The sequence below is a fragment of the Enhydra lutris genome, unplaced genomic scaffold (assembly GCF_002288905.1).
Source record: "Enhydra lutris kenyoni isolate GAN:26980312 unplaced genomic scaffold, ASM228890v2 scaffoldscaffold39, whole genome shotgun sequence".
NCBI lineage: Eukaryota > Metazoa > Chordata > Mammalia > Carnivora > Mustelidae > Enhydra > Enhydra lutris.
Window position 1 is genome coordinate 15,683,062 of NW_019154123.1, and position 25,421 is coordinate 15,708,482.

At 35.0% G+C, this 25,421-nt stretch overlaps 1 protein-coding gene across 2 annotated transcripts in view; it reads left to right on the forward strand.

The window, feature by feature from the left end:
* LOC111155013 (DnaJ heat shock protein family (Hsp40) member C13) overlaps positions 1–25,421 on the forward strand; it is a 119,100-nt gene that overhangs the window by 57,055 nt on the left and 36,624 nt on the right. Inside the window, exons 21-36 of one of the 2 annotated variants that reach the window (XM_022515006.1) lie at positions 1,446–1,460; positions 2,030–2,112; positions 3,438–3,591; positions 6,697–6,800; positions 6,888–7,047; positions 8,522–8,584; positions 10,496–10,597; positions 11,963–12,067; positions 12,887–13,089; positions 14,171–14,255; positions 17,392–17,546; positions 18,073–18,118; positions 19,943–20,097; positions 21,414–21,615; positions 23,213–23,328; positions 24,158–24,236. In XM_022515006.1, coding sequence (XP_022370714.1) covers positions 1,446–1,460; positions 2,030–2,112; positions 3,438–3,591; positions 6,697–6,800; positions 6,888–7,047; positions 8,522–8,584; positions 10,496–10,597; positions 11,963–12,067; positions 12,887–13,089; positions 14,171–14,255; positions 17,392–17,546; positions 18,073–18,118; positions 19,943–20,097; positions 21,414–21,615; positions 23,213–23,328; positions 24,158–24,236 — 1,827 coding nt within the window. The remainder of the gene's footprint in view (positions 1–1,445; positions 1,461–2,029; positions 2,113–3,437; positions 3,592–6,696; positions 6,801–6,887; positions 7,048–8,521; positions 8,585–10,495; positions 10,598–11,962; positions 12,068–12,886; positions 13,090–14,170; positions 14,256–17,391; positions 17,547–18,072; positions 18,119–19,942; positions 20,098–21,413; positions 21,616–23,212; positions 23,329–24,157; positions 24,237–25,421) is intronic. The other variant, XM_022515007.1, reaches the window with a different exon arrangement.

Consider the following 25,421-nt stretch of genomic DNA (forward strand, 5'->3'; position numbering starts at 1 on the left):
TCAAGCTGTTGGATGTAATTAACTGAAGTAAGTTTTTGGCATCTGATTTCATATACATCTATCCAACAAAAGTTTGAACGCAAAGCTCATTTAGCTGTAAATGCAGATAACACATGCTATTTAAAGACAACAATTCAGAGGAAAAATAATATATTTGTAAATATCAATAATGTTTTATTGTTCTGTTGGTTTCATTTATGTGGGTGTTATCTAAAACTTTGAACAAATAAGGATGCCAAATAGAACTGCTGGTCAAGAAAGTGTTTCAGTAGCAAATGGATTGTTTTTGCTGTAGTGCCATTTTTAATGTTAATTTCTTTAGGAAACAGTGAATAATCTTTGTGATTCTTTTGTTTGTAGAAATAATAACACCCAAATATGGAATGATCATGTGCTTTAGCTAGTCTGAAAACTAACCATTGTCAAGATTAACTGGCTAGGCTTAAAAGGAACTGCATTTCTTTATAATCAGAATGTTTTTAAGTCAATTTCATTTGTAGCTATTGCTGTGTGTTCGATTAATAATAACCATTGGCCAATGTATAATATTGCTTTTTTCTTACTTCTGTTATTTTAGTTGAGGAATTTGTTTAGCTAGTTAGGGGTTTTAGCCTAAGTCTCGTGAATCTGTGAACTCTGTTTATGGAGAGAACTGATTGTGCTTTTTGTGTATAGCATTTACATTTTCACTACTCTGTACTCCCAGCTTTTTGTCCTGAGTACAGGGGAAATTGAAGAAAGTGCTGCTTAATTAGAAATTACAGAGAAAGTTTTATCATTAAAACTAAATCTTTCAATTGTTTATGTGCTTTATTCAAGTCACCTTTCATTAGTTTTCATGAGGGTGCACAGAATTAAAATTTGCAAGAGACAGTTCCTTATATGACCAGTAGGTTTTGTATTTTAAACAGTATTTACTTTTTAAATTTTATTACTCATTTAGGCTTTATTCCTTTTATTCTTTTTTTTTCCTGCTTTGTTTTATATAATTTGTCACTTCTTTAATGAAGTTACTTACAGACTTTTGTGTTTTAATCTCTACTACTTTCTACTTTTTGGTTCTGTCACATCAAAGGTCAGAATTTTAATGTCTACCATATCTTCAGGCTTCACTTGGAGAGGAGATTCCTAACTACCAGCCCATGTATAGACTTCAAGAAATCTTTGAAATCCTCCCCTTCAGTTAGTTACAAGCCTTACGTATATGTCTTTCTCTGGAATAGGGCTATAGCTTTCTTTGTATTCTCAAAAGGGTTTATGACTTCCTAAAATTTGAGTCATAGACTTAGAGAAGCAGGTGGGCCGCCTTCTGTCTTAAAATGAGATGATTTATAATTGCGACCTCCTCTTGAAGTTTGTATGATAGATACAGCTTAACACATACAGGCTCACTCTCATTTTTATTTAAAACTTTTTCATTTTTTCCTTTTTAAACTTAAATTCAGGACAGAAACAATACGGTGAGTTTAAGTACCTGCTACATGTGTGAAATGCATTCAGCTGCCTGGCATGTGGAGTTGTCTTTGAGATTCTTTGTCTAATAAATTCATATCTCACCTCACATGTGTCTGAATGTAGATTCTTATTTCTTGTCCATCAGCTGTTTCAATTTATACTTGCTCCTTATGGCTTTGATAGCAGTTTAATAACCTGTAATCTTTTGCATTTATTGTTTTCCCATGACTTATGTATTAACTGCATGTAAATGTTTAAAACAAGTCACTTTTTGATCACTATAAATTTTATCAGTCATCACTATAAACTGTAACAATTTGGTATTGAAACAATAACTTTAGGCTACTTGGAAAATATTTCAACAACACTAGAATTATCTGCTAGTACCATATTTATCACATTGTGATACAAATTTTATATTCGTATCCTATAGATTTGGCTTCATTAATTTATTTCTGCCGAAATTTGATGTAGAACGTGTTTCTCATCACTTATAAAGTGATGATTTTTCTCACTGAGCCTATTCGGTAGCCCCAGATTGAGCATTATGAAGTGTTATTTTTGTTTTTTCCAGAATATAAATCAAAAGCCAGTGGTTCTTCGAAAGAGAAGACAAAGAATAAAAATAGAAGCAAATTGGGATCTCTTCTATTATAGGTAAACTTAAAGCCTCTTTTCCAACAGATTAAATTTGGCATTGCCATTAGAAGAACCATGATGGGTTTTTCTTGCCTGAAACTAGTGCTCTATGCTATGGCTATTTTTACGCTCTCAAGGTCAAGAATTATAACTGTTAAGATTGGTATGATTAATGATGCTTCCATATGTTAATGTCTTTTAAGAGTGTTGGTAGACTGAGGAGCTAAAGTTATCTTTAAATTTTTATTAAGGCTTTGAGATGGCTACTTAAAAGTGGTAGATGATGAAAACATAAGGAGACATGTAGGAAATGGTATCCAGCTTAGCTGGCTGAATATACTTTCCAGCCTTTCTGATCTTTTTACCCCTTCTCCATCTACTGGCCCTGCCCACTGTTTCTCCATGCCAAACACACATACACGGACATACACACATAGACTTTGAAACAGTTTGGAGATTTGCTAACTCCAAATTGGGGTAATTTACAATACTTACTCTGGAAGCTGACATATTGATTATACCTTGGCTGATAAAGGAAAATAATGTGCTTTGGAAACTTCTCACGGTACTTTTAAAGTATAGAATATAAATGTAGTATATAGTATGGTCTTAAGAATATTGGTTTTCTTTCTCAGAAATCCTTCAATTATGTTGTCTCCCATAGAACTCTCTTGAACTCTAACATCAGATTTTCTAGGAGTGTTGCAGAATGAAAACAGAAGGATATGATGCCCATCCACCTCCAATTCAGACCTGTGTCCAAATTTATTACTGCAGTTAAATTATTCTAGGAGTAAAACGAAGATATTTTACAAATATCAATCAGAACTTGGCTGTTTAGCTGTATTCTTTCTTGGGTAGTTTGTAACATTTTAATCTAGAATGTTGCTCATCCTACATACTTCATACCCAGGTGCATAGTTCAGAAATTCTTATTCCCAACCTGAAATTTGATAGTCAATTGTAATTATTTTCTGACTGAAATTTATACTAGCAATAAATATTGAAATTGAAATATCAGTTCCTTGTTTTGAAATCCACACAGATATGGTTTTGTAGTTTGGGTTCATTTTTTTTTTCTTTAGTGTTTTATTATGAAAACTTTCAAACATACCGAAAAGGTCAAAGAATTTTACAGTGTACACCTGTTACCTATCACCAAGATTCTACCATTTACATTGTACTATACTTAATTTACAGAGATTTTATGTTCTTCATAAAGAACATAGTTTTTGCTGAAGTTTGTTAATTCCACTGTTTTCTTATTATAAAGCAGTAAGTGACGTTTATAGATTTTTTTAAAATGTTTATTGCTTCCTACTATTTTCTGATTATATGTATAGGTTTGGTCAGGATCATGCCAAGTCAAACCTAATTTGGAATTTCAAAACACGAGAAGAACTGAGAGATTGTCTTGAATCTGAAATGAGAGCATTTAATATTGATAGAGAGCTTGGTAGTGCTAATGTGATCTCCTGGAACCACCATGAATTTGAGGTAAAGTTTAATTTTTGTAATACCAATTTTTTCTTTTTGGAAGCACATGTTATTTTTGGAGTGTTTTTCAAAGATTTATGGTTATATAACATTTTTTTACCTTTCCCTTTTAATTTTATGGAGGAAATACTAGAAAACTTTTATTTTTGTCTGAGACAAAAAATAAAAATTCATTACATTAAGTAACTCAGCTTTGTACCTGAACTTTTGTACCTGAGAATGTAGGAGTTTCAGTGAGTTTGGTCTTCTCCTTTCTAGATCTGTTCTTTGCTTATTTTTTTCCCCCTTAGATTTTTTTTCTCCACTGAAATACAGCTTGTTCTTTTTTCCTTGTACTTGTACCTTGTTTAACTAACTTTTTTGTGGTAATTGATTCTGAATGTGGCCATATTTTACTTTTTTTTTTTTTTTTTTTTTTTTTTTTTTTTTTAAATTAGATGGAGAGAGAGCATAAGTAGGCAGAGCAGCAGGGAGAGGGAGAAGCAGGCTCTCCGCTGAGCAGGGAGCCTGATGCGGGGCTCGATCCCAGGACCCTAAGATCATGACCTGAGCCAAGGCAGATGCTTAACCGATTGAGCCACTCGGGCACCCCCATATTTTACTTTGCTATTAAAATATTCATGTGAAGAACAATAGAATAAGATCAAGAAAAGTGTGTGCATAATGTAAGCTTTCATAGCAGTTGTGAATTTGAACATACTCATGATCCTGTAGGCTTTGCTTTAATCCAGCTGCATTTGCAAAATACAGTGATTTGATTGTGCTCAATCCCTCCTCCTCAAAAAACTTCCTTTACTTTGGTTTTGGGAATCTGTATTATCCTGGATTTTCTCCTCTTTCACTGTGCACTCCTCCTTTGTTCATTTTTCTTATTTTCCCTACTGCTAAACTGGCACAAAGGACCAGTTCTTGGACCTCATATTTATATTTATTGTCTTATGGCTTTAACTGTTTTTTCTTTGCTGGTGGCCTCCAGATTTTTATCTCAGATTTTCTTTCTGAGACTTCATACTCTTATTTTATAATTGGATGTCCAATAAGCAACTAGAATGTAGCTCTAAAACTGTGCACTTGCTCTGCTCCCAAACCTACTTCTCTTGTAGTCTTTCTGGTCTTAGATAATGGCTCCTTCTTAATTTCTAGTCAAAGCCCTTGAAGTCATCTTTTCTCTTATGCCCCACATCCAGTTTGTCAGCAAATCCTGTTTAGTACACTTCCAAAATTTGTCCAGAACCCAACCCTCCTCTCTTTGTGGGATTGTAGCAGTATCTCTGCTTCCACCCTTGCCTCCTTGTAATCTTATCAACATAGGAGCATTGTGATCTTGTTAAAATAAAGTAGGTCATGTCACTTATGTGCGCAGAGCCCTCTGGTGCTTCTCTCACTTTGAAAAAGCCTGGGGTCCTTCAAATGACTTATGAGATAAGATTTACGGGGCTCCTGGCTGGCTTAGATGGTTAAGCCTCTGCCTTTGGCTCAGGGCATGATCCCAGGGTCCTGGGATCCAGCCCGGCATCATTCTCCTGGCTCAGCAGGGAGCCTGCTTCTCCTTCTCCTTCTGCTGTTCCCCCTGTTTGTGCTTTCTTGCTCTCTCTGTCAAATAAATAAATAAAATCTTTAAAAAAAAAAAAAAAAGAGAGAGAGAGAGAGACAGGATTTGCGTATCCTCTAATCCCAAGCATTCTTTCTTTGATCTCATGATCTACTACTCACCCTTTTCACTGTTGCTGCAGCAACACCAAGTTCCCTGGAAACCACCAGATTCATGTTCTTGACTGAAGATCTTTCTCTACTTGCTATTCCTTCTTAGTAGAATATTCTTTTTCCCTGGATAGTTTTATAACTTGTTTTTTCCCTCAGGTCTTTAACTGAATGTCATCATCTGAATACGCCTTTCCTGGCCACTCTGTTTAAAAAAATTCAGCCCTTGGGGTGTCTGGGTGACTCAGTTGGTTAAGCGTCCAACTCTTGATGTCAGCTCAGGTCATGATCTCAGTGTTGTGAGATCGAGCCTTGTGTCAGGCTCCATGCTCAGCAAGGATCCTGCTTGAGATCTCTCCCTGTCCCCCTCCTCCCACCCCTTTACTCATTCTCTCTCTAAAAATGAATAAATCTTTAAAAATGCGGCCCTCTTTGTATATACATACAACCTTCTACTCTCTCCCCCTCCCTCTCCCTTTCCCTGCTTTATTTCATCCCATAATACTTACTGTCACCCAATTACCCTGTGTATTTTGCTTTTTTATCTGCTACTCCGGCAAGGACAATAATTTTTATGTTTGTTTATTTGACGACTAGAACAGCGCATGGCACGCACAGTATATATTTAGTAAATAGAAGTTGACTGAATTGAATGCTCAGTTTATAGAAGGAAAGTGAAATGGATATACGTATATATTTATATTTGATTTTATAGAATTTATATTTTTAGAAATTAGTTATTTTAGGCTTAGGAAAAAGAATTATAATAATCTGGTCAGTAGAATTCCTTTTTACAGTTGCTTGCAAATCTTTACTTTAGACAAGCAGCTTGAGTACAAAGGTCATGGTGCTTCCATAACTCCTGATCATCATGGACTTCTCCTTCATGTGTACCTCCTTTGTAATCTGGGGTAATGTGACATGCAGAGAATGAATAAATAAAAATACACCGTAAAGTGTAGTTGATGTTTTGGGAGATGAGGAAAAACCTGGGGTAACTTGTATGAATTGCACAAACCGTGTGTGGTGCAGGATCATTTACTCCATAGTTGATTGTCACAAACTGAGAAAGGAGTGAAGCAGATTATCTCTTAACAGTGTTGTAAGTCTTCCTTCTCTTCAGCCTCATTAATACCATATAGTCCTGTGAAAGTTTTTATCAGCAAGTTTTACTTTAGTAAATTTGGCATAGAATTCCAACTCCGTAACATTTAACTAGAATAGTAAGTTATATTAGTAATAATGAATTATCAGATATTTTAAGAAATGATGAATTTTTTTCCTACTAAAGGTGGCCTTACAAGAAAAGAAAAAAGCTCTGAACAGAATTTAAGAAGTATTATGTGGAAACTGCCAACACTTTCTTGTAAACTAAAATACTCTAATGTACATTTATTAATAAAGGTTAAATATGAGTGCCTGGCAGAGGAAATCAAAATAGGAGACTATTACCTGAGATTACTATTGGAGGAAGATGAGAATGAAGAAAGTGGATCAATTAAGAGATCGTAAGCTACTCTTCATAAATTGTTATATTTGATTTCATTGTTAGTTTCATGGCTGATTCCATTGTGAACTTTCTCTAAAAAATCTAGGTATGAATTTTTCAACGAGCTCTATCATCGTTTCCTGCTCACCCCAAAAGTAAACATGAAGTGTTTATGTTTACAAGCTCTTGCTATTGTTTATGGCAGATGTCATGAAGAAATAGGACCTTTTACAGATACAAGATATATCATCGGAATGTTAGAGAGGGTAAGAATATCATTTAAGGAAACTGCTACTTGATAGTGCCTTTTGGGTACTTGTTAAATTTTCAACTGAATATAAATTCTGTTTGATTACATTGTTAACATAACTTTCTGTATGAGTTTTGTGTAGTTTATATTATACTTAGTTAAATATAAGTTAGATGAATAGAAAATGACTAATGGGTTAGTGTTTGTACATGTCAAGTTTATTTTTTTCAGTTGCTGCTTTTGAACTTTAGTGACTTATTTGCCAATCTTTAAGTGTGGACGAGTTGGACCAGTGTATAAAAGAAATAGTGACTGTTGGGTTTGTGTATATACTTGGTTTTCCAGTTCAGAAGAATCTTAAATTATGCTAGCACACTAAATTTTTTTTAAAAGATTTTATGTATTTATTTGAGAGAGAAATAGAGAGAGAATGAGTGGTGGGAAGGGGCAAAAGGTGAGGGAGAAGCAGACTCCCTGCCAAGCAAGGAACGTGATGGTGTACTCGATCTTGGGACTCTGGGATCATGACCTGAACCAAAGGCAGACGCTTAACCAGCCAAGCCACCCAGGCACTGGCTAGCATGCTGAATTTCAGTGTGAAGATTATAAAAGTTTTTAGAACTATAATGATAGCCAAAAAAGGGGAACCTTGAGTTAGTACATTTTAGAAAGTTTGTCCTTTAACACTTGAGGTTGGCTGGGGGAAAGAACATAGTGACCTGTTCATCTATCCTGCAACTCAGATACGAGTATAAGCTACTTGTTGCTGTATATACACTTTGTTCTTTCATTTGTGCTTATATTCCTCTTATATTTAACATTTTGAATTTCAGTGAACTGCCTAGAACCATTTCACCGGTTTTTAAATGGCCATCAGTGCTTATTATAATTACCTTAACTGTCAATCATACTTTGTATATTAGAAAACTGATTCTGGATAAGATCATAAAAGCATACCTAGGAAATAAGATAACCAGATGAAAATTTTTATTGTTTGTTGTTAGACCAGATTGTGCTATTGAATTCTAATTCGCTGTTAACTCCAGCAAACCCGAGTACTTGTAGCATAGCCTTTGTATTTCTTAGGCAGATACATTTTTCCTTCTTGTTTGTGTTCATCATGATGTGGTTTATATGAAATATCATTAACCATTCTTTAGAATATTTCCTTAATTGAGAAGTGTCATCTGGGGTAATTTGTCTCAATGTTCATATATTAAAGCATGTATTTGTATATGTATACAATACATGTTAAAGTACTCTGTTTTTGACTTTTAAAATATATGCCTTTCTAGGGAAATTAGATAAGTTATATAAAATTTCGGGGAATGTAAGACATTGAGGAATTAAAGAATAATGAATAGTCTTCTCTCATGTTCTTGACATTTAAAAGATGACTATTTCTTATTGACTGTTGTTTGTCTAGTGATGATAATAACTTAGTTTGTGTTTATGTTCACTTCTGACTAAATTCTCATTTATTTCAATAGTGCACAGATAAACTTGAACGAGATCGGTTGATCCTCTTCCTTAACAAGTTGATCCTTAATAAGGTACAGTATTTTTGCTTAAGTGTACAGTTATTTGGAAATAAATCACACGAATATATAACAAAAAGATAAATTATTACAGTTTGAGCTAATTATCCAGACATGATTCTTTTCTTATCTTCTCCTTTTAGATCAGAAATCTCTTTGTGCTATCAACTTCTGGAGTGAAAATTTTTTGCCAAATATTCTCCGTACATTCTGTCCTACTGTTACAGATACTGAGTAAATTAATGATAATAAAATTCTGAATGAAGAATAATGAGAGATGAAATCCAATAGCTGATTTTTCTCTAGGGACTCTGTAGGATTGGACTTGAAGTAAAATAAATGTTTGACATAAAATGGAAGGTTTCTTATTTATTCAGTGTACATTTTGATGATAAAGTAATTTTGAAGACAAGCTCCAGAGGCACTTTAGCTCTTCACATTTTTTTTTTAAGATTTTATTTATTTATTTATTTGTCAGAGAGAGAGAGAAAGAGCAAGCACGTGAGCACATGCGCACAGCAGGCAGTGTGGCAGGCAGAGGTGGAGAGAGAAGCAGGCTTCCTGCCAAGCAAGGAGCCCGATGCGGGACTCGATCCCAGGACCCTGAGATTAAGACCTGAGCCGAAAGCAGTGGCTTAACCGACTGAGCCACCCAGGCGTCCCCACATTTTCTTTTTTAAGACATTTTAGGGAGCTCAGTTGGTTAAGCATCTGACTCTTATTCCCACAAGATTTTATTTATTTATTTGATAGAGATTGATAGAGTGAGAAGGAACATAAGTATGGGGGAGCTGAGAGAGAGAAACTGGCTCCGTGTTGAGCAGGGAGCCTGATGTGGGGCTGGATCCCAGGACACTGGGATCATGACCTGAGCTGAAGGCAGACGCTAAATGACTGAGCCACCCAGGTGCCCCTAAGCTTCTGACTCTTAGTTTCAGATCAGGTCTTGATCTTAGGGTGGTGAGATTGAGCCCCACTGTGTGGAGTCTGCTTGGGACTCTCTCCCCCTTCTCTGCCCCTCTCACATATCCTCTCTCTCTCTCAAATAAATAAATCTTTTTTTTTTTTAAGGAAAATTTCATTTGTTTTTAAGATTTTACTTATTTATTTGAGAGAGAGTTCAGGCAGTGGGGGAGGGCAGAGAGAGAGGGACAAGTAGATTCCCTGCTGATGAGATCATGACCTGAGCCTAAGGCACTTAATTGACTGAGCCACCCAGGCACTAAATCTTTAAAAAAAAAAAAAAAAAAAAAAAGACATTTTAATAGGTTAATATTGGTTTCTAACAAGAATTCATAGTTGTAAATGTAGCATTAACTCACAATTATATGATGTTGCAGTGAAATCTGAGCAAGTCTTTTATTTCTAAAATTCATGATATTCTCACTTGCTTAGTTTTATTCTCACTTTTAGAAAATAGTGCACATTTTAAAATGAAGTATAATTAATAAGTTTTATGAAAATTTAAATTATAATCTCTTCCGAACTTCTAAGAAATTGCCAGTTTTTATCTTAAGTTTATAAGAACTGGAACATTAAAAGGTTTTTCAATATACTAGATTTTATTTCTGATTATATAATAATCTGGCTATTAACAAAAAAAATCTAGGAAAATGCTGGATAATTCGAGAACCACAGAATTTATCGTGGGTGTTGCTCCTGCCAGGCTTTGTTTATTTTTATTTTTATTTGCTGAGAATATGTTTAAGTAAAAATTCTTTATGCTGTTTCTTTGCTTTGGCCTTTTCACATTTATCTAAATTCATGTTTGTTGAACACATAATCCTGAAAACACTTAAGTAATATCAGTTGTATGTCAGCTTTTCCAAAGAGATCCTAAATGTTTTCTTCTTTGAGAGTCTTTTTGTAATAGCACCTATTGGAAAGATAAATTTTCAGTTAGGTAAAAGTGTTTTTGCCTTCCAGAGAAATGTTAAAGATCTCATGGATTCAAATGGAATTAGAATCCTTGTGGACTTGCTTACCCTTGCACATCTCCACGTGAGCCGAGCTACAGTACCACTGCAAGTATGTATGCTTATCTAGATTTCACAAAAAGAATCCTAAAAATGGACATGAAAACGTGTCAGTATATGTGGCCCTGAATGTGGCCAGTAAAAGTTGAAATAACCATAAGAACATTCTCAAATGGACAGTGTTGAAAGTAACTGTATTTCTAATGTGGTTTATTTTGAGGCAATGCAATCTGTAAGATTTAAACTGAATTTGTCAGTTATGTAATTAGAACTTATACCATTGACAGCCACTGAGAATATATTTTGCCTTTAGAAATCTGGAGGCCTTATTGAAACCAGACAGTAAGAGGATAGAGCTCCAGGTCTCTACTGAAAGCTAACTTTCAGTACCTAACGAGTAGAAGAAATCCATACCTAGTTCACTGGTGATTTTTTTTGGTGTTACGTTTTGGTTTTGTTTAATCTCCTGGTTCGAGGAGATGTTCCATGTTAGTTTTTGGCTGAGTTATGTACAAAAGTGCTATTTGAATATTTAGAATATGGCATTTTCTATTATCAGGTATACATAATAGTAATTGTAATGCTTCTGTAGAGTGACAGTATACCCAGTACTATTTTGGAATACATGATATATTAACTCTTTAAATTCCCTGGTGGCCCTCCCATTTTATAGAAAACTGCAGGACAGAGAAGCCAAGTGTATTACCCAGGACCAACCATTAAGGAACAGAGCCAGAGTTAGAACCCAGATTCTAAGCACTTAACCACTTTGCTGTGCCTCTCTATATGAATCTAATCATAAGTAGTAATTATGAGGGTAGTTAAAAACCTGTTTTAATAAAATATACTAACTACATAAAAATTTTATCTTTGGTTCCCATAAACATTGATACATAAAATTATAAGAATTACTGCAGTGAGGGTAGTAGATTGAAAGTGTTTAAAAGCATTAAAAACCTCCCTTTTAGTATTTTAACTCTTCGATCACAGATGATTATTGAAATTTTTGGTTGGAGTTTTCTTCCCTCAAAAGAACTTTAATGTTTTCAGCATTGTGGTTTAAAGTTAATGTTATATTTATTTATATAGCTATTTATAATATTCTTTGCTACTAAAATTTTACTGGCCTGAGAATTTATTAATGACCATAGGGAATGCAGATGTCTTTGAATTTAGTTTAGATTGCCAAGTGAATTTAGGAAACCATTTATTTCAAATGCCTATTAGTAGGGAAATAGCATTTTTGGACTGCTCGGTTGGACATCTAATACTTTACTCTTAAGATAAGGTCACCTGAAATTTAGGTGATTTTTCAAGGGCGTATAAACCTAGAAAGTTAGTACTGTGTTACTTTTTTATGATATCTGCCCCCTTAGATTTCTGCCTTGAAAAATAACTACATCTTTTTAAAACTTAGAGCAATGTAATCGAAGCTGCTCCAGATATGAAAAGAGAGAGTGAAAAGGAATGGTACTTTGGCAATGCAGACAAAGAAAGGAGTGGTCCATATGGATTTCATGAGGTTGGTGTTTTAGAGGAACTTTCTGTGATGGTCTTTGTTCTTCTTAGGCCCTCCTGCTTAGCACACATAGCAAGAGATGTTGAGTATTTTTAAACTATGATTTGAAGTACTGTGATCTGCTTCAGGGGCTCTGCCATGCAATTTCTACATGAAGGATTAACTGGCTTGCAGTTATAAAGAACCACACACGCAGACACAGACACAGTCCTGTCTTCAAACCTTGTTGTTTACAGGCTGTTGTTACAGAGGTAGCACTTAGATTTTTAATGAATTTTAAAGTAATAATAGCAATTGCTACATTAATAATTATAAGATATTATATTATAAATATTAAGGCTTTTCAAACTATAATGCTTCTATATGGAATGAATAGGTAAATTTTAATATGCAGTCTGAAATTCACTGAAAATTTCCAGTGCAATCCAGGGGCAATTTCCATCTTAACATCTGCTGATATTTGTTCTTGCCCTCCCAGGCTCAGTTGGAATTTAGCTGAAGATAGTTTTATAGAGGACCAAGCCTTCTGCTTGTATATATTATTTTACACTCAGCCTACTGTTTTCATTCTTTCCAGTGTTCTTTATGCTCTGCAGGTTGGCAAACTCAATGGTTATTTTCTTACATTAGTAACCTATTTCAGGTTCCTGAAGACTTGTCAACAAAAGTTTGTTACTGGTTTTTGTTTTTTTTTTTTTTTTGTGATAGTGGACTTGGATGTTTATTACCGTCATTCATGTATTTACTACAAAATAGAAGACCTTAGCAAACCTCATTTTGTTTCGTTTGTGTTGGTAGTAATGGTTCCTTCCATTGATTTAGATGCAAGAATTATGGACCAAAGGAATGTTAAATGCAAAAACCAGATGCTGGGCTCAAGGCATGGATGGATGGCGACCACTTCAGGCAATACCTCAGCTTAAATGGTGTCTGTTAGCCAGTGGACAGGCTGTGCTAAATGAAACTGACCTTGCTACCCTTATACTGAACATGTTGATCACAATGTGTGGATATTTTCCAAGCAGGTAAAATATAATTGAACATTTCCATGGTTAACAGTGACTCTGAAATATCTTGTTCTCTCCATTTGTATGGGAGCTTCCTCAGTAGCAACATGGGATAACCCTGGTGATTTAGAGCAAAGATATTCCATTTGTGACCTTGAGGGAATGCTGCTTTGAGTTTTGGACCTTTTGAAACACGCAAATTATTTGCAAAATATATTGAAAAGGTAACTAAAAAGTGGCTTTCTCTGGGAGACTTCAAATAATGTTACCAAATTGAGACTTACTAGCTGCACTCTAGCAACAGTAACAATTGTCACATTCCTGTGAATCAAATATGAACATTTGAAATAAACATACTGCAGTCTACTGCAGTCTGATGTTGAGTGCCACCCGCTCTTTGTCAGGTTAGCCACTCCTAGTATAGAACTTGAGTCTAAACCCACATCTTGGCCCCTATCTTGTCCCACTTGACAAGTGAAGGTGAGAATGTGTTTTTCAATAATAATTGTAACTTTTGCGTGGAACTTTTGATATTTATAGAATATTTGTGTATGTATCATTTTGTTTATTACTCTACTGGAGACATTTTGTGATGGAAGTTACTGAGAAATTATCAGTTTCATAACACTTAAGGCTTTTATGGTGCCAGTTATCTTTAAAATTCAGATCAGAATCAAAAGCATACAGTTAGCATTTAGAAGGAAGGTAACATTAAAATTAAAGCTCTATGTGGAAAATACTGAGAGTAGTTAAGGTTTAAATTTATGTGACAAAGTTTGATACGCCCTTTGGGGGGAAATATCCTCTGACAGTGTGTTGGACAACACCAAGTTTAATCAATTAAATAATAAATAAGAGTCTTTGGCTCTTCTAGGGCACTGTTTTTCAAGGAAATCTTATGGAAGGAAATGAAGTCATATTAAACAGCCAAATAGATTTAAACCAAAATACCTAATCATGTTCCCAGCTGTATGAGAGCTTAGTCTTCATTAACAAAAAAGTAAGGTAACATGCTTCATGCCTAGTAGAATGTCATATCCTCTGCACATACAAATTTTAATAAATATATTAAATGTTGACCTTAGAAAATATTTTCTAGGGATCAAGATAATGCCATCATTCGCCCTTTACCCAGAGTAAAAAGACTGCTGTCAGACAGTGCTTGCCTTCCCCATATTATTCAGGTGAGTTACCTTTCTGTTACCAAATTAGGAACAATATTTTAAGAATCATTCTCCCTTATTCAATTTTGGCATAAGCCCTAGTTTTTGTTTTATTGTAGTGTATTCCACTTATAAAAAACCTAAACCCTGATTTACATTTATTTCACTTAGTCCTAATTGAGTCAATATTCTGAATACACTATGGAAGATTTCTATCTAAGAACCTTAACATAGGAAGCTTCCAGACTCCAGAATTACTCTCAGAAGGTTTTATTTATTATGCATTCTTCAAATCATACCATTGAAGTTAGGACTCCTGGGAAGCACACCAGTAGGCCACAGAAGTGGACATGTGGTCCACTGTGTTCCAAGAAATAATCATAGCAGTCTTGCCAGCTTGCCTTAGAGTTTTACTCTTTTCAGTTAAATGTTTTCATGGATAACAACCAGTCCAACGCATTGAGTTGGAATTACATAGGATATACTAAAGTATTTTTTCTCCTTTTTTTCCCCTTATTATTCCGCTTTTTAGAATTATGCTATTCAGATTCACATTAAATCCAAGTAAGTCAGGTCCCAGAGATTTTAGGTCAGTGTTTCCCTCCTATCTGTTAAATATCCTGTCATTAAATCTCTTTATTTATTTATTTTTAAAGATTTTATTTATTTGAGAGAGCATGAGCAAGGGGAGAGGCAGAGAGCAGGGAGCCCAATGTGGGACTTGATCCCAGGACTCTGAGATCATGACCTGAGCTGAAGGTAGACGCTTAACTGACTGAGCCACCCAGGCACCCCTAAATCTCATTTTTTGTATTCACCACGCATGATGTGACTTTGAAGTATATGGCAGTAACTTTTGCTATTTGTACACATCAGTTGTACATTGGTGTGAGAAGGGAGAGAATTACTTAGTTTGTATATTTTTACATTCATAGATATGCAAATGCCTGTGTAAGTCACTGATAATGAAAATTGTCCTCTGAAATAAAACAGTGACAGTGCCCTATTTAACTCCCCCCCCCCCCCCCCCACCTCTGCAACTTCTGTCATTTAAGTGTATCAACATTTCAAAATATGCTTTTCTGTTATGGACCTTTTTGTTTCACTGCTTAAATGAAAGAGTGCTATAATTACTGTTTCTTGGAACCCACCACCCATTCCGGTCTGGAGCATTATACGGCTGTGTATGTGGGGTGGTACAAGAGAAGGATTTGTTTTCTATTCTGGGCATGTAGGTAAAGGCCTTCCTCTTCCAAGTATAAGACTTAGGAAGCTGGAAAGAAAGAGGTAAATGCAAACACTGTTGATTTTCAGGCCAGGAAAGAATGACTAAAAAAACCTAAGAGATACGGTTGGGGTAACATGAAGCTTTGGAGGGAAAGAGTCCATCTTTTATTTATTTATTTTTTTTTAAAGAGTTTATTTATTTGTATGAGAGAGAGAATGAGTCTAAGTAGGGGGAGTAGCAGGCAGAGGGAAAAGTTGTTTCCCGGCTGAGCAGGGAGCCTTATGTGGGGCTCAGTCCCAGGACTCTGGGATCATGACCTGAGCTGAAGGCAGAGGCTAAACCCACTGAGCCACCCAGGCGCCCAGCCTATCTGTTCTTAATAGTATATACTGCCTATATCTTTTATGCTGAGTTCAAAAAATGTTTTTTAGAAGCCCTTTTTGTTTTTCCTCAATTTCCCACATTCTGGGAGATTGTACTCTTGCTAAACACAGGCAGCTATAGTAGTTTTTAGGAACATGCTATTTACATTGGTTGGTACAAATTTCTGTACTTATTTGACTTTAAGAGCAATCACTGGCTTGACCTTTTTGGTAACATCTTCAGAATTTTTAGAGAGTATCTGAGTGCATGTCCTAGGTTTTCTGGTATAGTCAGTTTCAAATATTCTGAGTTTGTGCCTCCTAATTCCTGTATTTTTTAAAAAATGATAACAAGTCTTGAACTACAACTGCTATTAAACTAGGGAAAATCCTGTGCTACCGTATCTCAGTTTTTCCTTTATAAAATATGGCATAGTACTAAACACTCAATCTAAATAACTCATTGAAAAGGTAAAGACACCAAAACACAGAGAAATCCAAATTATTTACTTAAAGACATATAGCAGTTCAGTCTTAGAACAGAGTCTACAACTTTGACCTCCTAATATGAGCCAGAATTTACTCGTTATGCAATTTTTTACTGGTAGAATTTGACCCAATGTTGGGGATTCTTGTAAAGTGTTTATAGAAAATTGAGATGCTACCTATATTAAGATAAAACTTACCACATATCTTTGTCAAGTGTTTATTCATAGCAACTCTGTATGATTTTTTAATAGCCTGGATTCATTATGGTGGTCCCAGGTACTCTCTTCAGTACTCTTAGCTCAAATTTCTAGAGACCTCCTCTCTTGGTACTTTCTGGCAGTGGAAGTACTACTGATACTCGGTTACCTGTTTGCCCTCTACCTGCACTTGGACATCTATTTTTCAGTGCTGTTAGTGTGCACTGATAGTTCTCTGCTCCTTGAGTTCTCAAGTAGTCTTCAGGGAATGCTTCATGTTCTGAAACTAACCCAAAGCATAGCTACTTTTCCTTTTTATTTTGTCATTAACAAAGAAGTCCACTCTGAAAGAATCCTGCATAAGAAACAGTTTTTTGTTTTTGTTTTTTTTTTTTTTAATTTTATTTATTTATTTGACAGAGAGAGATCACAAGTAGACAGAGAGGCAGGCAGAGAGAGAGAGAGAGAGAGGGAAGCAGGTTCCCTGCCGAGCAGAGAGCCCGATGCGGGACTCGATCCCAGGACCCTGAGATCATGACCTGAGCCGAAGGCAGCGGCTTAACCCACTGAGCCACCCAGGCGCCCCAAGAAACAGTTTTATCTGTAATGATAACATAGCTTCCCATGTCTTTGGGCCTTTTCTGAATAAGTTTTAATCAGTTCTCAATGTTTTACTGTCTGTACATTAAGTTGTAAAATGAACTAATTTTCAAATCTATTGAGTCTGGTAGACAGAGTTACTAAATCCCACAGTTTTTATTTTATAACTCACAGAAAGGAAACTATAACTTCAGCACATGAAATACATACTCCTAAAGTAAATGATGTTATTGCAAGTTTTTTTTAATAATCCAGTAACAAAAACAATTTATTTTTTTTAGCTACTGCTGACCTTTGACCCTATCCTTGTTGAGAAGGTTGCGATTTTGTTACACCATATCATGCAAGATAACCCACAGTTACCTCGTCTTTATCTTAGTGGAGTATTTTTCTTTATCATGATGTATACAGGTTCCAATGTGCTTCCTATTGCTCGGTAAGAACTTTAAAGGTAATCTTAAAGTTATTTGAAATGTAGAGGGATAGATTTTTTAAATTGATTATTTTTGTGAGTACATCATTGCTTTTGTTAAGTTTTTCATTATAAAAGCTGTTTAACTATATGTCTGAAAATTTGGCAGTTAGAGTGAGTAAAAAAATAACTCAGAATTATGCCACTTTACCACGAAGTGGTAAGAAGAATTTGTCAACATCTTTTATAATACATAACAATTCCATTAATATGTGTTTAATATAACTCTACTCATACTACACATACAGTTTTACATTTTGATTTTTCTTCAAATTGGGTGATTTTTCATATTACTACATAATCTTACTATGACTGTAATTTAAAAATCTTCCTAATTCATTTAATTTTTTTCCTTAATTAGAAATTAAACAATTTAGGAATATGTATTTTGCGGCTTTTATTTATCTATAAAAAAATCTGATCTTTAGGAAGCTAAGGTTACTTAATTTAAATCAGTTCCTATGTCTGACAGGTCATTTTTTTCCCCTAGATTTTTGAAGTATACGCATACCAAACAGGCTTTCAAGTCAGAGGAGGTAAGCCAGATTAATCCTCTGAATATATAACTTAACGCTGGATAAGCTATCTTGGCACTTAAGTTCCCCTAGCTGTGTATGTTTACTAGAATGTAAGCACTTGAGGGCAGGTACTGTTTTACTCATTTTTCATATTCCTTGTGTTACCTTGTACATAGAAAGTCGTAAGGTAATTTTTTTAATGAAAATAAATGTTGCCCATTAGACTTAACATTGAAATTTTAGATGTGAATTATAACTTGACACTATGACTATAACTTTTTCCCTTTGTGTGAAATTTAGATTAATAATTTTCATAAATACTTGAGTGTATAACTGAATCTCATATAATCAGCTAAAATTTAGTTAAGACATCAGTCTTCTTTTTGTTCAGATCACAAGGTGGCAGAAGTGCCAGGTTTCTTTTTTGAACCTGCTTAATTTTTAGGGTGCTCTCAAGTGTCCTTCCATTTTACTGGGGAAGAAAAATAGGAATCCAAAAAAGATAAGACTCATCCAGATAGCTTTTGCAACCTGAAACCTTATCTTTATTGTCAAAACATAACTAAAAGATGTTTCAAATTTTGTTAGGGTTTTCATGGAGCATTGATTTTCAGATCTTATTGAGAGCATAAGAATAAACCAAAACCAGACCACTGTTGAGGAGACTAATCAAGGAATGTTTATGCCACTTTAACAGTGGATACTAGTTCAAACTGCATGTTTTCTAGAGAAGCCAGTGAGGCCCTGGAAATAATCTGTCTAATGCTATTAAAGAGATGGCCATGGCAATATAATTTCCACAGTTTTATACAAATAGAAAATGAGAATATTAAGGAAGTTTTTTAAAAAATTGCTTCTAATGCTATCATTAGGCATTCTTGAGCGTTTTTTTCCCTTTTTTTTCCTGTGCAGTTAATGCATATGTAATCTTTTTTCCAAATTTTTATAACATGAGAAATGATACATCATTTCACCTAACAATATTTTGAATAAACTGTGTGACAAAACTCTGGGTGCAGGAATTACCAAATCATAGTAGTATAAAGAACAAAGCAAGCATTTTTTCATCCTAAAATTTAACGGATAGTGAATTTATGACTTTTATTAGCAAAAAGCCTGGAAGTATTCATCATCTAATTTGTCCTGCCACTAGGTGGTAAAACTATGTCTGGGTTTTCTTTGTCTTTGTCAGATCCTAGAGAAATAAAACATTATCAATTTGCCTAGAAGGAGAAAAGAAAATTATTTCTAGTCCTTAGGATTTTATTTCTATCAGGTAAAGAAATGAGTTTTAAAATTTAGTATGGTAAAGTATGGTCATTATTCTGATTACATTTGGCCAGCCAGAGAATATGAAGTTCTTAAAATAGCTAATTATAATTACTTTGAGTAGATATTCTCCATCTAAGTAGCCATACTTCATGAGGACAGACTTTTTAAGATGCTGATTTTCTGGACTGACTTGTTTTTGAAAACAGAAGCAGGTGAAAATTGTAACCAGCAGCATAACACAGAATGGATGTAAATCTTCAGTGAGATCTTCTCCTTGTGGTTTCCCTTCCTGTATAACTAAGCCAGTTGTCCCAAGTAACGTTGGCAGCACCTGACACCTGACTGCTGGAGGCCCAGCAAATGTTAATCCTATCTTGGATTTGGCTCATGCCAAATCCAGTTAATACCAGACATCTTCCCCTTCACATTTTGCCATGTTTTCATCTTAATTTCCAAAGCATAAAAGCAGTTTGTTCCAGTTGTTTTCTTAAAATGTTCTCTAACCTTAATTCATTTATTAGAAAATTGAAAGATAACTTTAGTGTTTCTATGTCTTGTTTTGTTTTAAAGACAAAAGGACAAGATATTTTTCAGAGAAGTATACTTGGGCACATCCTTCCAGAAGCAATGGTTTGTTACTTAGAAAATTATGAGCCTGAAAAGTTTTCTGAGATTTTTCTAGGAGAATTTGATACTCCAGAAGCAATCTGGAGCAGTGAAATGAGGTAAATAGCCCATTGACTGCATTTTATACTCAGAATCTGTGCATCTTGCCATCTGGTTTGACTTCTGTTAAAAGAACTGTTTTAACTAGCTGCATGATCTCAGCTACAGTAGTCATTCGTGCCAAGTCGGTGATGAGTTTGATAAGACTGGGCTGTACGCTTTTTTCTATTCTAACATGATTTGACAAAGTTACTGTTACCTTAATAGAGCTTTATATAAGGGCAGAGCCTGTTAACCACTGGTGATTCTTAAACCAGTTTATAGAACTGGTAGAATTTTAGGCAGTATGTATGAGGAATATATGGAGATAAAATCAAGACATGCCTCCTTGGTATTTGGAAATAGAATTGTACTCCACTAATTAAAAACTATGCCTATGTCGAATGGATCGCACCAAAGATAACCCCAAATCATAGAATGAAGCCCCCTAGTCAGCTTATTTTGACCTTAATGTGGAAGTTAGCATTTCTAAAGAATGTCCTTTAAGAGGAAAAGAAAAAGTAGAGGCACAGAAGCAGTTGTCAGCATCCAGACAGGCTCTGGAAAAGAGTTTACACTTCATAGATTAAATGTCAGGGCCACTCAGTCCTCTTAGCTAGATGGCAGTTGATCTTCTGAGTCAGTTATGCACTCCCTTGGCTAACTTCACACTCACAGTGCCACTTGCTCTTTATCATTTGGCTTAGGTTGACCCGTGGACTTGGCATGTGCTAGGCACCAACTTGAATATGTTCTGTATGACAGTCCTGTTTTTCACTGGGTACAAATGTATAGGAATATGGAAAGTCTTAACAACAGTTTTTCTATCTAATATTTTTCTCCTCTGATTGGTTAATATGAGTCCCTGTCTAAAAGATACAGCTGTCTGTGTACTAATTACATCACGTTTTTGCTGAACTGAGGGTCAGAGCCCAGATTGTTAACTAAAATAAATACCATGTAGTGGGTTTCTTTGGGGTGCTGGGAAACAGTCCTCTGGTTATGCCCTCATGCGTTGTATGAGGTATGCAGATGCCATACCATTTGACCTTCTAATGACTGATTTTTGAAAGGACTGGGAATATCAGCCTTTTGTTCTATAGTTGTGTTTATAGATAAATACTACAAATAAGTTTATATTGATTGAGGATTTTTACACAATAACTTTAGAATGCCCTCAGTAACATATTTTATAAACACTTAATTTTAGGCCAATAATTGAATTATTCTAAAGAAGATCCATGTTGTTATCGTACGTGATTACCTGTCTTAACCTTTTTTTTTTTCCCCCACTGAAATAATCCCTTATAATGCTTGGAGATTTTTGTAATTGCAGGCGCCTCATGATAGAGAAGATTGCTGCCCATCTTGCTGATTTCACACCACGTCTTCAGAGTAACACAAGAGCACTTTATCAGTATTGTCCCATCCCAGTAATCAACTATCCACAACTAGAAAATGAACTATTTTGTAATATTTATTACCTCAAACAACTTTGTGATACACTCCGATTTCCTGATTGGCCCATTAAAGATCCAGTAAGTCAGTAGATTATTTTGTGCCTTCTCAAACTGTAAAAATAGCTTCTAATCACTTCTGGATATTTCTTCCTCCTCTGATAAGGATTATAGCTTCCTTAAGTGTTCCCCCTTCCATAAGCACTATGCAACTCTGAGTGTAGTTTAATATATTTGGGTAAATCTCAAACTGAAAGATAACTTTTTGAGAAATTATTAAGAACTTTACAATCTTTATCTTTTTGACAAATATAAACATAATTTCACTTATATAAATAATCATATACTGTAATGGCTTGGTGGAAACTTGTCTTTATAGCATACTGAGTAAGCTCACAGATATTAGAGTTAGGCAGTCTGGGATTGAGTCTCAGTTGGGCCATTAATAGGTCTGTTTAACATTGCTTGATTCCTCTAGGCCTCAGTTACGGTAATAGTACTACTATTACTAATAGCAACTATCTCATGTGGTTGGGCAAATTGAGAACTCATATTAAAAAATAGCATAATTCCTGGCACACATAGGAGGTTCTAAGTGAGACCTGCTGATTTATACAGCACTGCCCTTAGGAACTCTCCAACTTGAGCCCCTGAATATCTACTGGAAGCCTGGAATGAAGCCTGGGTGCCCATGTTGGTTTGTTACTGCAGCAGAGGTTATGCCATCATCCTTACCAACAAAAGATCTCAGAAAAGTTCTGTTTATACCAGTAGACACTGCCTCTTTACAGTACTGTGACCAGATGAAGACGGGTGTCTCTGCCACTTGGTCTGGATTCAGCATGAAGTAATAGAGGAGTATGGGTTTTTTAGTGAGACCTAGGTTTGAATCCAGTTCCATCACTTCCTAAGTGAGAAACATTGAGCTATAGCTCAGAATCTGAATGGTTTTTGAACGTATTATTGAAATTTTATAAAAGAATTAAGTCTGCTACAGTCTGTAAAGCACCTAGCTCCTTGGCATAGAGACATGCATAAATGCTAGCTTTCTTCTTCTGACCTGCTACCCAGACTCCCTTGTTTTTACTATCCCTTAGATTTGTTTGAATGCCAGCTTATGGGGAATTACATGAGATCACCTGGAGAAGCATGCCACCATAGACTGCTTTCTTTCTTACTGCAGTGTATCATCTACTAGTTTCAAATTTTTCTGTACTTCCTGAACGTTTAACAATTAAAAATAAAGACCTAAAAATTGGCAGAGAATAAATATTTCACATAAGAGGGTTGTCTGGGTCGCTCAGTCGGTAAAGTGTCCAACTCTTGATTTTGGCTCAGGTCATGATCTCAGGGTTGTGGGATCAAGCCCTGCATCAGGCTCTGTGCTAGTCGTGGATCTGGCTTAAGATTCCCTCTCTCCTTCTGCCTCTCCACCCCCTCTAAAAAAAATCGCATAAGATAAAGAGAGGGATGTAGCCCTATAGCAGATACCTTGCTCTCTGTTTAGCAGTGCCAAGAAGGTGATTTTGATTATTTGTAGTTCAATAATTGTAATAATTGGATAGCCTAGAAATGTCAGTTTAAATATATATATAGCACAAGAATTCTGTAACTTAAAAGTTACATTCAGAAATAGTTTAACTTTAAGAGATACAAATTTTAATCCTCTGTCTTTAAGGTTAAGCTTCTAAAAGATACACTTGATGCCTGGAAGAAGGAAGTAGAAAAGAAGCCACCTACAATGTCAATAGATGATGCTTATGAAGTGCTTAATCTCCCTCAAGGACAGGGGCCGTGAGTTATTTTCAGTATTTCAGTAGTAACTTTCTGCCTTGTCTTAGGATATTAGTATCAAAGATGAAATTCTTAAACCAACAACTTCTAAATTTTTTTGCTTATTTGGTATATACACCTATGGGAATAGCCATATGGAACTGTATCCATGTGATTACCATTTACTGCACATTTATTAGCAGAATTAACACTTCTCTGTCCTTGCTGGTAAGCCTTCGCTGTCTATTAATTGAAGTAATGGTTGCAAAACACCTGGCACTATACCTGACACATGGTGGATACTCAGATATTCATCTTCGCCTTTCCTCTTACAGTTCGTGTTATACATGAGAAAGAGACTTGGTAACAGTATGTTTAGGTCACTAAGTGACAGATGTGTAAGAATGCAGGTTTACTTCACTAATTTATTAGAGATGATTTTGTAGTAGAATAGATAATATGAGAGAAAAATGGTTTATAGGACATTTTCTCAAGTATAGACTGAATTTGTGTATTTTTGACAAGGCTGATAGTTAAAATTACTTAATATTACAGAGTTTGAAGTGTCATTCTGAAAAATTGGTTTGAAAAAAACATACTTTAGTTTTTCAAATATGGTTTTGTAATTTGAAGTGATTGATAACTTTCCATAGGGAACATTGAGTTTTTATATTTTAGATATAAAGTTAATATAAAGAATATTCTTTCTTGACTCTTGCTGGGTTTAATTTGATGCCTAATTTATGATCATATACAATAAAAGTAAGGTTCTTACAGTATTGTTTTAAATAATATAAAATTTTTTCTTGCACCTTACTCTGTTAAAAAAAATAATTTTGTTGTTTAACAGGCATGATGAGAGCAAGATTAGAAAAGCTTACTTCAGACTTGCTCAAAAGTACCACCCTGATAAGAATCCAGAAGGGAGGGTATGTACTGCCTTTGGAGTTAGGACTTTCGGATTGACTTTCTTTGGCTCTATTATTATGGTAGATGGATAAAAGAGACACTTACTCCCTCTGCTCGTATCTGCCTCATAATACAATGCCCAGTGTATGTTAAATTAACTTTTAGCCCACATGCTCATGGTTTCTGCATGAATGGTCCTCCCTCAGTTTACCAAAAGGACTGCCCTTGTGACTCATAACTTCTGGATATTTTCTCCCATCTGAGAATTAACGCTAATGGACAGTTGTATAAATAATTGAACATCAGGAGTGTGGATGAACTTAATTCATTTGTAGATGATGTTATTGCCATACGAATTGCTCTGGGTACTTTTTTTTTTCTAATGACACCTGAAAAAGTAGAAAATTTGGATCAGACTTGAAGTTAACAGGTGTCAGCGTTTCCTGATCCTGCCTCTTCCAGCTTCTTACTAAAATACCAAGAAGGATTCATAAAAGATGAAATCACACAGTAACTTCTGTAACTAAGACTGGTAGTTTATTGCTAGAAACTTGTAGTAATTTTCACTGATTTCAAGGTTAATAACTTTTTTTATTAGAGATAGTATTCCTAATTGGGAAGACTTGGTATTGAAATGATAATGCTTTTATATATTTGAGACTTTTTAATCAAAAACTAGGAATTTTTTGAGAAATGGGTAGCAATGCAGATTCATCTGGGAGAGAAAACAATCAAAGTAGGAAGAAATTTTTGAAATCAGTGTTAAATTTCTAGACTTAACCAACCAGATGTTAAAATACTCTATAAAGCTATAATAATAAAACAATATGACCTTGACACAAGAATCAACATGTAGATCAAGGAACATAATACAGTGTTAAGAGAATGGATTTAGGAGTCAGACCTGAGTGTAAGTCTTAGCCCATCACCAGTTGGCTTTGTGCTCTTAGACAAGTTATTTAACATTATCTAAAAAATGAGGATATAACTGTACACACCTCATGTGGCTGTTTGGAGGCTTTAATGAGATAATGTTTGTAAAGCATATTCAGTACAATGCCTGCTATAGTACTCATTAAATAGTATCTCTTCTATTATAACTGTCTTTATAATAGCTTAGAAACTGTCTTTAGTGTGTATGAATTCAATGTGGGTATAAACCCAGTGAAGAATTTTTTTAGTAATGGTATTAAGATCAATCAAAA